At 35.5% G+C, this 15,729-nt stretch overlaps 2 protein-coding genes across 3 annotated transcripts; one reads left to right on the plus strand and one right to left on the minus strand.

Annotated features, from left to right (window-relative positions):
* Positions 1 to 990: 990 nt before the first annotated feature.
* On the minus strand, positions 991 to 5,475 carry LOC131769104 (apoptosis regulator BAX). Of its 2 annotated transcripts, none has more exons than XM_059084851.2 (3): positions 5,315 to 5,475; positions 2,866 to 3,389; positions 991 to 2,163 (listed from the first exon to the last, which is right to left on the minus strand). In XM_059084851.2, the coding sequence occupies exons 2-3, from the start codon at positions 3,376 to 3,378 to the stop codon at positions 2,050 to 2,052; spliced, it is 627 nt and encodes a 208-aa protein (XP_058940834.2). In that variant the 5' UTR covers positions 3,379 to 3,389; positions 5,315 to 5,475; the 3' UTR covers positions 991 to 2,049. The 2 variants fall into 2 exon arrangements, with proteins under 2 accessions (XP_058940834.2, XP_058940835.2); XM_059084852.2 differs by lacking the exon at positions 5,315 to 5,475 and adding an exon at positions 4,119 to 4,191.
* Positions 5,476 to 8,900: 3,425 nt separating this feature from the next.
* On the plus strand, positions 8,901 to 14,151 carry LOC131769103 (peroxisomal biogenesis factor 3-like). Its single transcript, XM_059084849.2, has 3 exons — positions 8,901 to 9,766; positions 12,174 to 12,551; positions 13,290 to 14,151. The coding sequence occupies exons 1-3, from the start codon at positions 9,184 to 9,186 to the stop codon at positions 13,487 to 13,489; spliced, it is 1,161 nt and encodes a 386-aa protein (XP_058940832.1). The 5' UTR covers positions 8,901 to 9,183; the 3' UTR covers positions 13,490 to 14,151.
* The last annotated feature ends 1,578 nt before the right edge of the window (positions 14,152 to 15,729 follow it).

The raw sequence follows: 15,729 nt of genomic DNA on the forward strand, positions 1-15,729 counted from the left end.
GAACCTCGTACCCAGGGTCTTTATTCAAAGGTCGCCCCGTCCTAAGGGACCGACAACAGATACATGCCCATCGATGTCCACCGCCCTTTAGCCTTCACATCCACTTCCTTCATGACGTGTTTGAGGAGTAACTCTTCCTCTCCAGCAAAAAAACATTCGAATCAGGCCTAGAAAGTCTTGTGAGCTTAGAGAAGCAAGGAAAACAAATAGCAAAGGTTTTTGGAATTGCCCTTTTTGGGGCTATAGAATACACATTCATACATGCCCACAGGTGGCCTGCAACTTCAGACATGCTTTTTTATACTCGTACCACAACATTTTTACGCATGAAGAATAAGTGTAAGAAAAAGACAACGAAAAAAATTCTGGGATTGTATCCAATTTTCTGGTTTTGTGGGGGAGCATGCATGAGTCTAGAAACTTAAGTGGCCCTAGACCAATCCACAAACATGCACCCCCGGCAATAGTTTTTTTTCATCCCCCCCCCCCCCCCCGAGTGTAAAATAGTCTTCACTGACTTGGTTTATATTTAACATCTCGGAAAATTTTTCCCTTGCCTAACTTGGATGTAAAAGCTACCTTTAAGAAAGATACAGATAGAGCAGGATAACATAACCTGTTGCTTGTTGGAGTCAGGTGAGCTGGTGCAGTAGTCATTGGGTTGATTGGCACTTCAATCACAAAAAATAATTTGAAAATGACTAAATTGTCCATGTAAATACTTGGGAAGTGTGTTCAAATGGGTGTTCTCGCTACTTGAGGGTTTTTTTCCATGCACATCCTACAGCAAAGTGGAGCATCCACACTCATAAGCTTTTGTGTAGGTATCTTTTTCAGTCATTTAACTAAAGCTGAGTCCCAGCATACTACACCACTCCTTCAGTAAGGGGTAAATCAAATGCAACATATCATCAGTGGCCACCCACTGTATTAGAAATCAAACAGAAAATTTTCTCAAACCCAAAAAGACAAAAGAAACTGAACAACCTCTATCTTAACTTGCTTTTAATTAGGAATAATAACTCTGAAATAAGAATAAAACTTGCTGAGCAGGTTCACTCTTAAATGTACACAAGTTAAGCTGCCCTTTTTGCTTTCATCATGAGTGTTGTAATAACATACTTCTTGCTGAACTGGGGTTAACCAATACTATCCATTTCGTGACTTCCTCTTCTGTCAACTGCTATATTAATCAATGATTAAACAAATATGACAAAATTTCATTTCTATTTACATAGTAATGGCAACAATAGTGGCCCTTACAGCAAGCATTACAATAAGAGCGATGACAGTAAAAATACAAAAAGATGGAAAGGGGGTTGGAGAGAATTTGTGTATATAGCAGGTAGCCCTTGACAACACATCCCACAATTTTGTTAATGAATGGAGGATTATGATTGGTGCAGTATGGCTACATCAGAAAATGTTCTTGACAAGGGTAAGTTTCATACACTACTCAAGAATTTCTTTGTTGTGGCCACAAAGACACTGACTGACATTTCTGAGTATTCATTTAACTCTTTCACTCTCAATATCTTGATAAAAATTCACCTTACTGTCTGCTGCAGGCAATATGTTTTGTATTAAGTTTGTTTTAAGAATTTGGTGTTGGAGCAAATGATAATCCACCAGTTACTATTTTTTGCAATTCTCATTACTTGTTTGCTTGAATTGCATTCATGCTGTAAGGAGAAATTATGTCTTAGTCACTGCTGAGAGTGAAAGGGTCAAAGAAAGATACAATCACCAGTGCCATTATTCTGCTTGCAAGTAAAATTACTGTCAGTAATTTAATTTATAATTTTGGTTATAATAATATTACAATCATCATTGGTCTTGTGATTATAAGATCCTATGGCACGCACCATTAGTGTTTAAAAATAAATCATTAAAAGTATGGGGTATGCCAGCAGGTACTTTCTTAACTGTCTCTCAAACCTTAAAGCAATGTAAATTACAAAATATTTCACATTCACAAAGTGAAATTTGTTGCAAAGGCTAAACAGCAATATCATTTTATTGTCCGAGACCTTCCTCATTGATGATTGACTACTGTTTACGATATAGCAGGTAAAAGCCAAGAGCACAGATACAGCTGAAGACAAAGTAAACCTGAACATCGTGCTTCTTTCTCAAAGCCTTGAAGTAATCAACCACAGATTCCTGCAAAAAGGAAAGAGCTTTTTGATAAGAGCACAAAAGATACAGTACTTGAAACAGGTGTGGAGAAAAAAAGGAGCTTTACATTAGTTTTGAGTGGGAGAACTAAAATATGCAAGATTTATAAAGATTTAACCCTTTTAACTCCCCAGATCTGATTGCTAATCCTCCCCTCTAACTGCTACACATTTCCTTGTAAATTAGTTATGAGAATTTCATGTTAGATCAAGATAACTTCTTCCTGATAAGTTTGAGTATTCTCATTACTGGTTTGCTGGACAATGTACAGATATTATGAGAAGACATAACATGTTAATCACTTCTGGGAGTCAGCAGGGTTTATGTATTGTTTTGCCATTTTGGAACAGCATTTTCTGCCATACTGCTATTTTCAAATAGTTTCAATTCCAAGACATCAGTAACAACAGCTGGGTACATGGCAATTCTATAAGCAATATTCTCTGACATGACAATGTGCACAAGATGCCTGTAGAGTTTTTTTTTTTTTTTTTAATAAACTCTACAAACATTAGATGATGGCTGTGTATTAAATTAAAGAATAAATGCCTCACTGGATTACAAACTTTCCTTGCTTGTTGATAATCTCACAAAACTGGTAAATGCTGAGTGAAAACCATACAAACATTTTTCATATAGTAGACATTCATATTGGATTAAAAAAACCAAAAACAAAACAAGACTCACCCATCCTCCTTGTTCAAAAATCCACTTGGCCAAGCGGTCCTTGATAAATTCACACACCCACCCAATAATCATTTTGATGAGTGGTATTTGGTTGATGACTTGTAATGCTAGCTTGTAGCCAAAGTAGAAAAGAGTCACTATTCGTCCCCAATTTACTTTACCATCATTAAATATCTGAGCCCCAACTTGAAGAAATGTATCAAAAGCAGTGTCTTTGGAGACAACTACTTGTGATATCAAATTGTTCAAAGTGGTATCATTCGCTAAACGATCTCCAATGTCACGAATGACATGAGCCACTTCCTTGTTGACTCTTTTTTGATTTTCACTCAGTTCTTGTGGAACGGGGAGGCCATCTGCACGAAAACACTCGCCTAAAAAGGTGGTGACAATGGCTGGTGCTTGCCCTGATACTTCGTCTACACTATTGGCTCTTTGATAAGATGGCCTTTGCTCACCATTACCATCCTGTTCATCATCTGATTGTCTTCTGGAGCCCCCACCAGGAGCCATGATCCTCCAATCTAAAAAAAGAGAGTGACTTAACATTACATTCTACAAGTTATTATGGACAAGATTCAGCAAGTTATAACACACCCCTACAGTCTCCAAAAATGAAAAAAAAATGCCTTTTCCAGCTAGCAAGAAGAGAGAAAATTTTAAAAATAAATTATGTACAAGTAGTCATTATGAAATGTGCTCAATAGCAAAAAAAAAAAATTATTTTATTTTATTACTGACTCAGAGTTAATTTATATCTATGTCAAGCATCTAGAATTCTGCAAGAACACAAACCATTCAGAAGAAGGCAAAACAATTTTTTGTAGTCAGTTTCCCAAGGCAACCACAGTATCTGATATCTAAGTCAATATTTACAGAAGGTATTCTTTGTGACATTTTTTTAAAAGTATTATTATTCTCATAGTACAGGAAAGTATTGGACTTCAAAAGCTGTTGCTTAAAGAAAATCTAAACAAAATTTGTTACCTAAACTCAAATATGCACCAGAATCAAGCAATCACCATGTGATTGTCACTCGTCACACTAGCAATTTTCGTGGAAAATTTCTTCATCATTTACAACATTTATTATTTCTGTGACTGAATCTACACTACCAAATGAAAGCACTTAAAAATCACTGCTTCTTAAAAAATATTCACATTTGAATTCTTTTAAGTATAAGAAATCAAAAGCAAAAAAAACAGTCACAATCTTTTACATGGCAAAAAAGAAACAATTCATAGAACAAATACCTCTGTTTGAATCAAGTATTACTTTCAAGTCTATAAAAGTTTTCAGTTGTACAATGCTTGTTGGTCCGGTATCCCTATACTGTTTATTAAACTGATTAATCTGCCGTTTATTAATCCTTCAAGTCTAATATTAGATTTGACATTTCTAAAATTAGAACAAGACAATGAAAGCTTTTATTCCACACTATCAATGATACTTGCCCACAATGGATTTTTATGAGTCATATTCTATCATTTTCAAATAATTAGCTGATCAGATGTGTTTCTAAAAATAACCCCCTCCTCCAGTAACACTTAGTCCAATGTGATACCCATAACTGCCCCACTCTACATGAATGGGAATCAACAACAACAGCGATGCCAGTCAACGAATTCAGACTTCCTGGGACAATCTGTTTTGTTTTAGTTTTGAAAGACTATCACATGGAAAACAGCCAAGTTTTAATTCGCATCTTTAACCTTTCAATTGATAAACAAATAAATAGATTATTTTTAATTTTCATAGTCGAAAATTAAGTGGGCACGGTTCGTATAGTATTGTCGACACAACTTAAGCGTCTCGATGAAAAACATAACTTCTGTTTTGAATTTTTTGGCCCAACCTATACTAAAAATTGATATGTACTTCACTACAAGAAAATATACCAACAGTTTGAGCACCAACACAAGTTATTTGCGAATAAAATGTATGTGAAATGAAACAGACATCAAACCCAGCTAAACTTGGGCTTATTTCTTACTACAACGAGAGAAAGCATGTTCGATGCTCAAATCTTTCTTACGCAACTTCGACTTGAATTTATCACTATTCGTTATTATCTTGACACGGTTTGTACCTCAGACAACTTGATTTTTTTTTACTTCCACAGGAGTAAGAGACCAAAAAGAGTCTAACCTACTAGACTAAGTCCCTTTCAAACATTCCAGCAAATTTCACTAAGGGAGTCGCGTGCCGTTTACAGCCGCAGAAAAATACAAATTCATCTCGGGTTACAGCGTTGTAAAAACATAAAAGAACAACTGTTGGAAAGATTCCTATCGAAACCTTGACAGAGGGCTATTCTCAAAAAATTTTCAATCAATTCTTCAACGATCAAAATATCTTGTCACGTTTGGACATAGCGATCAATAAAATAAGAAAACCTTTCGGGAAGAAAAAGACTTTCCGATAAATTTTATGCATTCGATCTACTCACCAGTTTAAGGGAGTGGAATTTAAGACTTGGCTCTTAAAAATGTTCCTCAGCTATAAGAGATAATATTTTTCACGTCTTCGTACCCGCGAGTCTTAACCCTGCATATTTAAACCGATGTCATGGCGGAAAGTACCTGGCTGATCAAGCGTTCGACGTTGATTGGGCACAATATAAAACGGCTTCCATGATTCGTGGATTTTTCTCAATTTCAGTGATGTCATCGAATGACGCGCGCCAACTTCAAAGTTTTCCCGCAACTTTTCTAGCTCGTAAAAAATCGCTAAAGTCGTCCCATGCTTATTTTGAACGCGTTTTAGGCAGAAAAATCATATTTTCTCATTGCATTGGACTAGAAAGACGAGGAAACAAAATTTTGCTTATTCAGCATTATAAAAACGGGAATTAACCAAAATAACAGAAACAAAAAAGCCATCTGCTGGTGTTTTTGAAATACGTGCCCAGACAGGTTACTAAGCACACAAAGCAATTAAATATTTCAAGCCATTTATTTTGTCATAATGATTATACGTGTTTTTCACCGTTTGTTCTCTATTTTAAGACATGACTCATGAAAGATATGTTACTAGTATTCGCCCATCACATGCCATGGGTAAAAAAAATTGAACCACTTCCACTTTACTCAGCAGAAAAGAAAGTAGTTGTTTTCCTTTGGAACGGAAATGGAACGGAAGATAAATCGAGCATGTAGTGCACGTGCTCTATTGTAAGGCGCTAGATCGGCAGCAGAAGGGTATTTCCCATTTTAATTATTTATAAACTAAGCGGCTCGGTCGGTTAGATCTTCGCAAAAGTACAAAAAGATATAATTGTTTGTTCATCTACCGACAAAAACGAAACACAAAAGTTATGATATTGATGAACAGAAACCCTGTGATACAACTTTGTAAGGGCTTACTCGGGTTAAGTGCAGAAGAGCATCCCAATTCTAACTAAATGATAAAACTACAAGTTTTTATACCTTCTACTCAGAAACTATGAACTTATCATAATCTACAAACGCACCTTTTGATGGCTATGGTAAATGACAGCTAAAATTTAACTCTGCGCGGTCAAACAAAGCAAACCACGAAAAAAAAACCCACGCTTAACACTCTCCAAAATAGTCGATATGATCTCACAGTTCTAACTGAAAAGATATGAGACCCGTACTATCTGTAACTCCTTTTTCGTGGAAATTTTACTTTGCGGAAGTTTGATGCGTGGGTGATCAAAATGCACACAAGCATATTAATCTCAAAGTAAAAGTATTTCCATCTCGTTCTACAGAGTCAGGTCCTTTTTCAAGGCAAGTTGACAATGAACTATTGCTTTGATAGAGTTAAAAAGAATGGAGAGAAAATCTATCAAATTTAAGTATTGGGCTCTGAGTCTTGAGACTATACATAAACTTTTGTGAATGCCTTTTTATTGGTGTCATTAATTCGTTGATTAGCAGACCGCAGAACCTCCGGAACCCATATTTTTTGTAAAGAAAAGTAATGAAACGAAATAAATAACCAAAAAGGCCCTAACACTGTTTGAAAGTTCGTTTCGGATATACAGAGGATTACACTTAAAGACAATTATGTTTTAATCGTCCTTGACATCCAACTAGAAATAGCTGACTTTAATTACGGCGAAATTTACTGTAAAAGGTATGCAATTTTATAAAGAGCTATTAAATGGTTTAGTTTTGATCTATTTTTTTTTTCCATTTCTTTATTCTATAAAGAAAAGTACAGGTTCCGCAGTCAAGTAACTCCGCTTTTTTATGCCATTTTAAACGTCACGGAAGTGATTTTCCCACCAAAGAAACATTTCTCTCGAAGGCCTTGGGAGCATTACAAGTGACAGTGGAAAACACAAGAATAAGATAACATAAGATATTTAGTATTTTGCATTCATTTGCATCCAAAAGCATACTTTTAAAGGGGAATACGTGATGTTTACATAACTGACTGAAATGTAAATAGTGGTTCGAGGAGAATGATTTTTCTTGTTCCCTCCCCTCCCTTCCCCTCTCCCATCCTTGACCTTGAACTATTAAGAGTGTATATACAAATATTATGATTGTGATGATTTCAATCAATGGTAATCTGAACTTGTCACTTTTATATCGTTGTCAAGGTCAGTCCTACTAGATAGTTTCCGCTCTACTGGACGATCTAATTTTATTACGAATTCGAAACTGGTGGCAAACAAAAAGGAAAAATAAACAAAACTTACAAAACAGACTTAACTTAGTAAGGGATTTGTTCCCTGGCTAGACGGTTTTTGACACTTTAATAAAGTTTCTATTCTATTCTATTCTATTCTATTAACTGAGGATCTAAAAGGGCTGATGTTTACAGCTGACAGTTAAAATGTGGCCAAATTATGGCTAACGGTTGATATCTTTTCATTGCGGTCACCAGAAAAAGTTTTTACGATTAATTTTTTTTCGACTAACGATTGAAATACGTCAATTTTTACGCCTAAAAGCTTAATCTTTTGGCTGTTTTACGACGAACAGTTAGCCCCATTAAGACCTTGTTAACAAGAGGAATCGGGAGGAGGGAAGAGGAAGGCTCTTTGTATGATACCAAGAGATCTTTAACATCATGATAATATCTTGGGTACTAGTATTGCTCAATTTTTGTCCAAAGTATTCTCAATATTATATACATAATGTTCGCTTTTGATATTAAAATTATGCTATTTTCTCTCTAAGTACGATTTCCAGAAGAAAAAAAAACAAAAAAGTTCAAATTATACATTTATTTGCAATAAAGCATGGTGTCTCCTTTAAATAAGTTTAATATTTGCTCTATGAAAACATTATTAACTACTGGACTTACTCCAAGATCAAAAGCGGTGACTTAATGTGTCATAATGTACGATATTAGCATCACGTTTCCCTTCCATGTCTATTTGTCGCCTGTGAACCGACGCAGTCTTTACTTCCGGTGTGCCCAGTCCCTTAGACGACGAACTACACAGAAATACGGTAATCCACTTCACCTTAGACATTGAAAATTTGAAAATAGACTGAAACATGGACCGAACTTGAAAATAATCAATTTTAGAGACCAAAGAAGTCATGACTCTAGTGATGTTTCTCTCAAAAAAAAATTTTAAAATATGCCGATCATGCTTGAAGTGCAACTTTTATAAAAAGGGAACAGATTATGCTCGTTTTTTCAAATTATGCCTAAAACTATGCTAACACAATCTCTAAGGGCTCATTCTGATAAGTAGTGATATAAAAATGGGAAGTATCACATTAAAAATGTGTTACCGCTGCGATTACGAAAACTCACATTTCCTAAATGTGACTAAGATGGGGTCTATAACTGGCCACAGAATAGACCATAATGGAATAGGAATTCTGTAGGACCAGGAGCGACAATCGACCCGAGTATTCCCGCACCCTTCCCCCCTTCCTGAGGCTTACCCACCCTGAGTTTTAAAATATGTTACAGAAAGGCAGCAGCCTTTCATTGAAACAGTGCTACCTATTTGTACCAGTCCCCTCGAAGACCTCTCACGGGCTTCGTAAGATCGCAGGCTCATTTGTTCATGCTAACTTACTTGTTTCTCAAGTACAATGTGTCCGTCCATCAAGGAAATAAGTAACCAAATGATTGAATGCAGAAGAACAGACTTGATCTGATAAAATACCTAATCTAGTCAGCATAGTTTAAAGTTTACAAGCACCAGATCGAGAGGGGTACCAGGATCTTCTTTGCAGATAATGTGACACTTCACCATTTACTTCATGAAGTAGAACCTAATTGCTCGGTGTTCTATGCAAACAGAGCACGAGATATAGTCACGACAGTGAGAGATGAAGTTTGTTCACTTGATGATCAGCTCTTCTCCATAGCAATATGTGGGAAACTATCAAAGGTTTCCTTCGACGGCACAGAAGGAAATTTTTCATCACAGGAGCAGTTGTCGGTGGAGTTTACCTGCTTAGTCGCTACGCAAGATGGCGTTTTGCAGAGTGGCAGCGACAGCAAGAAATGGAATACGTCGAACAGGCAAGGAAACAACACCATTTTGAGAGCAATCAGAGAACTTGTACCATTACGTTATTCTCCTTGGTGCCAAATTTACGCGATGCGTTGATGGAGAAACTCAACTGCGAAGCAATAACTGGAAAACTTCGTGAACGGCCTTCTAACAAGTTAGAGCTTTGGGAGCAACTGAAAGTTCTCAGTTTTACCCGTACTATAGCGTCAGTGTACTCATCATGCATGCTGTTTGTGTTCCTAAGAGTGCAGCTGAACATTATTGGGGGTTACTTGTATCTAGATAGCTTGACGATGACGGGAGAAGCCTCGAATGGAAAAAATGGAAAGAAGGTACACATTGCTGAGGGACTACAGAAGAGGTACCTTGCCGTGGTTAGATACCTGATGGGTGATGGACTGGATTTTTTGATAGAAGAGATCAGGAGAACTGTAGAAGGTAAAACTAATGGTTGATGGACTTCCTTTCTTTGAGCTATTTCCAAGCTGCCAAAGAAGATAGCTCAGAGAAATGGTTGTTTAACACTTACTAATTTGAATAGGGCACCGAAAATATATTTCATTCGACCTAATTCTTTCCCGAGAAAGTTTACATTTACAGAGTCACACAGAAGAACTAATCTGTTGCAACCCATTTCCTCAATAGCCAGATTAACAAAAAAAAAATACACTTAATCCTTTCATCTCAACATTATATTTTTACCCCTAAGTACACAATATTAATACATACATTTTCCTTGATTTGCTGATTACCACGAAGCTGTGAATCTAAGTATTAGCAAGCTACTTGTAGAAAATGTTGAAACAATTTAGAAATTTGACTCCAATTCTTTCACCCATAGGTGAATTTGTAAACAAAACATGATGTGAGTATGAGAGCGATCTTTGCAGCAATGAACACTACTTAAATAAGCATCAGTGAAAATAAGGCCTGAAAAAAATTTCAGCCTGTATGGGATTTGAATCCAAGACCTCTGCAATACCATTGCAGTGCTCTACCAACTGAGCTAAAAAGCCAATTGGGAGCTGGGCATTATGTTGTTTCCAAATAAACCCTTAAAGTGATGCATGAAACCTGATGTGTCTGTGAAATGCAGAAGAACTAAGCTATTTGAATTGCAATAACAGATGAAGAATTAATACAACTTTTTCAGAAATGTTGGTATAAAACAAATCTTTGTGATAATTTGCAGCAGTTTAAAGGGGGATCTTAAGCCTCAAATTGAACCATTTTAAATTATAAATCAAACACTTTTTTCAGTCTTTGGGCTCAACTTAGTGTTGATATATTAAATAGTTTTATATCGTATCCTAACCCAGTAGCATTGCAGCTTAGGAAATTGATATCAGCAGTTGATATTATGTCACTGTTGGAGACACTCTTTGCTTCAAACCTTGCTTTTGGCAGGCTTATGAATTTTTGTGGCTCTTTATGGGGATTGAATTTGAAAACGGAATAATAATGCACAGTTCTTACAGAAAATTTTAGGCTTCAGGCTGGGCTAGGATGGGCTGGGGATGTCATAAATGGATCAGTAAATATGTTTGTGTTGTTTATCTAGTCATTCTTTTAACTTCGCATCAACTATTTTATATGGTCGTCCATGTTCTATTTCTTTTCCCCAGTAATCACATTTGAAATATTCAATACTTTCATATACTGAATATATTTGAAAACCTTATCAGCTCAGTAGTCTGCAGGATAGAGATCTATTGCAAAACTTGACGCATTTGTATACAATCCTGAGCCCAGTTTAGTGAGTCACAATGAGTTGTTACATTAGGTAATGTAGAGAGATGTGTTTGTGCATATGGTATGCTTAGTAAAAACTTTTTTGCAAACATGGTGTGAACTTCTTCAAGGTTAGTATTAATTTTATTTTGGGAAAGAATTAGTTTTGTTAGGCTTTCTTTAACTTCACTTGTGTAAACATTCACATTGCTTCCCACAAAAGGGGTAAAGTGATACAGTATTTACTATTTGTCTAATTCAGTTTATAACCATCAGTAATTTATTCACAGTGTATTGCACAGCATTTGCATGTACCATTGATTAGAGTAAAAGTAAAGTCATTGCAAAACATGGAGTAAGCTACCAAATACCAAACTCTTAAAAGAAATTGGCTGGCAAAAAAAGGAAAAAGGGAACTTCAAATTGAATTTTCTGGTAAATAACAAGAAGTGAGTGAAATAAATACTGATACATTATCATATTCCTCCAAAGCCAACCAGAAATGAATGCCAAAAAAATTACAATTTTAGGCTTCAGTTTTCCTGATATTGACATGTCCATTGACTCAGCTGTAGAGGAGAACTTTTTTAAGTCAAACTGGACCATTATTACAACTCTATTGCATCAGTGCTACAGTTTTATTTGGTGGTTTTAAGTTTAAGAAAGCAGTATTATCAGCCAAAAAGAGTTTAAGAAAAAAATTTCATTAAACTTGATTCATGTTATGGTATGCGATAACAATATCATAAACTTAAGGTATTTGAGAAGTTGTGTATTACATTTGATAGCTACAATACAAAAAGACTGGTTTGACAGGTTCCTGGTAATCATATGTTGGGGTGATCTCAAATGGTTTAAAACTGTATGGCAATAATTTCATTCAATTTGTTCATGTTGATATTGTTGTCTAGGTCACTCCTTGTTCAATGTGTTATTTCTCAGCTTCCTTTTGCAATTTGTCAAAAAATACTTTTCAATGGTTGCTGAAGTTTCCTAGTTGACTAAGGAAAATACCAATGTGAAGCCAATACATGAAAAAATGACCATCATGTTGATAATGTTTTAAAGCTTAATTTTTTATTTTTCATGATTTCATTTTCACCTTGTCTTTCAGACATTTTAGGTGAGATATCCTTGAAAGAAAAGTTCAGCCTTGAGGAACTGACCCGACTCATCAAACACATACGACAGTCAATGGAATTTCCAAACCACAGTGTACCTATCAATGGCAAATTAAAAGATGCTTCAAACCAGCCAACTAAGAATGGTCATCACATGAGACCACTCACAAAATTCATGCTGCCCACAGATGTTGAAAGTTTGTGTGACACAGTTGGTAAAGAAGGAGATGATAACTTCAAGAATTTAATAGGGGAAACTCTTGATATTCTGGAAAGTGAGGACTGTCTGTATGTGTTAAAGATGTGTTTAGATGCTGGATTTGCTCATGTCATGCACAATATGATTCCCTTCTTTCAAGCTGAGGAACTAGGTGAGTTCATAAGCCTCTACTTTTAAATTTTACACATGTGTACATGCTACTAATACAAAGAAATACCTATTGCATGTACAGGGATGTAGATAAGAGCTGGCAGCTGGAAAAAATTATCAGCTTTTCCTGAAAAAATTTCCAGCTGATGAATTTTGAAGGATGATATACAACTGCCAAAATAGATAATACATTAAAATATTGTGATGAACAAAATACACAATTGAAACATTATGAAATTAAAATATTTGGTTTGTTTTTCTTTGTAATACGCTTTGTGTAAATACATGCACAATTACATGTATTTGTGTTATTTTAGTCATTGCATGTGACAGCACAGTTTGACAGTTTGTCTGAGATGTGAATTTATCCTACATTTCTGATAATCACCCTGTTATTTTATGTGTAGTCCAATCAAGAATTGATTGCTATTGGTCTTAAACTCAGAAATCAATTGAGTCATATTCAAAAATGCTTTAAAGATCCTTTCCTTTCTGTTTCATATTTGTAACATTTGAAATCAATTTTCATTTGACCAATCTCCGACAGAGAAGTAAGATTGCATTTTTGTAAGAGAAATAATTATTATGGAAGAGTTACATATATTCCTGTATTACTCTTACATGTGATTAGCTCTGTGAGCAAATAGGTCATGGTCCTTTCTGATTATTTTAGATTGAATTCTAGTTAATGGTTAAAATTTTTCAAACTTGTACAACTTATACCTGACATTTTCAACAGAACTTGGTGCTGTTGGAGGCATTGAGCTTGAATCAACCCTTGATCTCCCACTGGCCAAAATCATTCCTATTATTAATGGACAGATTAACCATGTCTTGTGTGACTCAGATAACAACTACTTCCAAGACTTGTTCAAGGTTGGATCTGCAAGAGACTTTGCAGCAAACATTTATGAAGCATTCAGCTTTGAGTTGGATTAGATGTCTGCAAATAAGCTAACATCACAACTGACCATACAGACGTAGAACAGGCCTTGAGGGGCCTTGAGACCTCAGACTGTAGATTTCCTCATGTGCTGTAAGATTTAATGTAAGGCAGTAAAGGATAGATCATGTGAAGATGTACAGCATATGTGTAGCCTTTTTTAACCATCTTCCAAAATGAGAGCGTAGGCTCCTAAAGGGACTGGAGATAATTGTATCAGCAAGTAATTGAGGTCTCTGTGGACTGTGCTTTATTCCTAATTCTCACTTCTGGTTTTGTAAATTTTTTAATTAACCAGAAGTTTTTGCTGTTAAATGTACTTGGTTTTTAGATACATTTTGGTTTATTAGTGGTAAACTTCTTACTTGCTTCTTAGATAATTGATCCATGCCTCCAATGTAAATACACGTATCATAACAATGATATACATGATTGTGTAACTACTGGTAATCAATTCATACAACAGAAATAGTATTGATTCAATCATAAACCAATTTTCATACCTAAATATAACAAAATGTCTTCCGTAAGACCAATGCTTCCCTGCAAGTTGCAAGTTGGTATTATGCAATGTCTGTTTTACTTAAATGTAAAATTAGACTTCATGATTCTTGTTGATGAACCTGCAAAGATTATTTAGTTATTTATAGAGATGTGTTTGGGGGGGGGGAGGGAGGGGCTCAGAAGACTCAGAAGACTGTGATTGGTTTAGCATGTCAGAGTCAAGGTCTTCTTTATATCTGAAATTATTTCTGATAAAGAGTTTGTTTTGTAAATGTGTTATTTTGATTATGAAAACATGTAGACAGGAAATGATTTAATATATACTTTCATCATTACAATTTTTACCTTGCATTTAGTGTCAAATGTCAAAAACTGTTATCTGACTGACAAAAAACAAAATGATGTGTCAGTAGCTGGACATAAAGTGAGCCATAACATCCTAAGAATTCAATTCCATTTTTTTAGTGTTACTGTGTTACTTTTTGTGTTTAACATCAATATGGTGATCTTGAGAATTTAGCCATAGTTTTGTTTTTGATCAGAAAAATACATGTATGTATTTGCTAGTGGGTTGTTTCTCATTTCAATTTCAAACATTCAAGCACCTTGAAGGATTACCAGCCCTCCACCTCTCCCCTCTGAACACTAGTCATTTACTTTTTCTGAAACTGTTTATTTCATTTATGTATAACCTAGAATTCTTTAAGAAACAAGCATAACTGCAAGTTAGCCCTTCTAGAAAAGCATAGAGAGAGGAGAATGAAAAGAGGGAAAGTGAAGATTTTTAAATATGATTACCAGTATATTTTTTTTTTGATGTATAAGTGAAGTGTTTTACATTTCATTTGAGTTTTGTTTAAGTTTTGTTGAAGGATTCACTTTATTCACTCTGCATCTTGTTGTTGTTGTTGTACAGCATTCCTGTGACTTCGTGTTTAATGTGCATTGTGATGACATAGAGTTTGGGGAAATAAAAACTATTGCTTACAAAATCAATCTAGATCCTGCGCTAAGAATTAATAGAGAATGATGTGTATTTTATTGTCTTGGCTTCAACACAACATGGAAATGCTTGTCACTAAAATTACACCTCAGCATAAAATGCTCGGGTGTTTTTCCTGTTTCAAAATGGGAAAGAGAGCATATCCTTGTGCACACTAGTGCCATATCAGTTTTGAAGGTCTATGGTCATTAATACACTTTGTGACTACATACCAGGCTGTGATTTCATTTTCCATTTTGTGTCAAAAGTTATTCAGAGTGGGTCGGGTTAGATATAGACTCGAAGTTATCACATGACACCAAAATCGCTCAAGCCTGGGCGCCATCCAGGTAGTTGGGCCATGCAGTAGACAGCAGATACCTCAGACCAGTAAGCCGTCAGTGACGAATTAGAGAGGTTCACGATAGTCTCTGCGTCTGACTCAGAATTTTCAAGACATCTATGTGCATTTTCAAGGTATGGAAACGTGAAATTTTCTTTGAACTGCTACGATTAGGAGATTATGCTAGTTGACTATCTTTCAGCGCATTGCGAAGAGCTTATCACACGGCGTATATTAGAACGAACAACCAGCTGTTTATGTTATTTTAAACAGTTAGATGCCCAGTTCCTATCTTCAGCTGCAGCAAAACACAGTGATATCATATGCAAATAAGTAACATCGATGGTATTTAGCTGATTAGTGATTTTCTTGGTTGTATCTTTTACATTCTTGGCTGAAGCAAATAC

Source organism: Pocillopora verrucosa, chromosome 8 (assembly GCF_036669915.1).
Source record: "Pocillopora verrucosa isolate sample1 chromosome 8, ASM3666991v2, whole genome shotgun sequence".
Classification (NCBI taxonomy): Eukaryota; Metazoa; Cnidaria; class Anthozoa; order Scleractinia; family Pocilloporidae; genus Pocillopora; species Pocillopora verrucosa.

Coding starts and splice junctions, on each gene's coding strand:
- LOC131769103 (XM_059084849.2), top strand. CDS start 9,184: ATGTGGGAAACTATCAAAGGTTTCCTTCGACGGCACAGAAGGAAATTT. Junction 9,767..12,173: donor GATCAGGAGAACTGTAGAAG/GTAAAACTAATG, acceptor CTTGTCTTTCAG/ACATTTTAGGTGAGATATCC. Junction 12,552..13,289: donor CTTTCAAGCTGAGGAACTAG/GTGAGTTCATAA, acceptor CATTTTCAACAG/AACTTGGTGCTGTTGGAGGC.
- LOC131769104 (XM_059084851.2), bottom strand. CDS start 3,378: ATGGCTCCTGGTGGGGGCTCCAGAAGACAATCAGATGATGAACAGGAT. Junction 2,164..2,865: donor TTTTTGAACAAGGAGGATGG/GTGAGTCTTGTT, acceptor TCCTTTTTGCAG/GAATCTGTGGTTGATTACTT.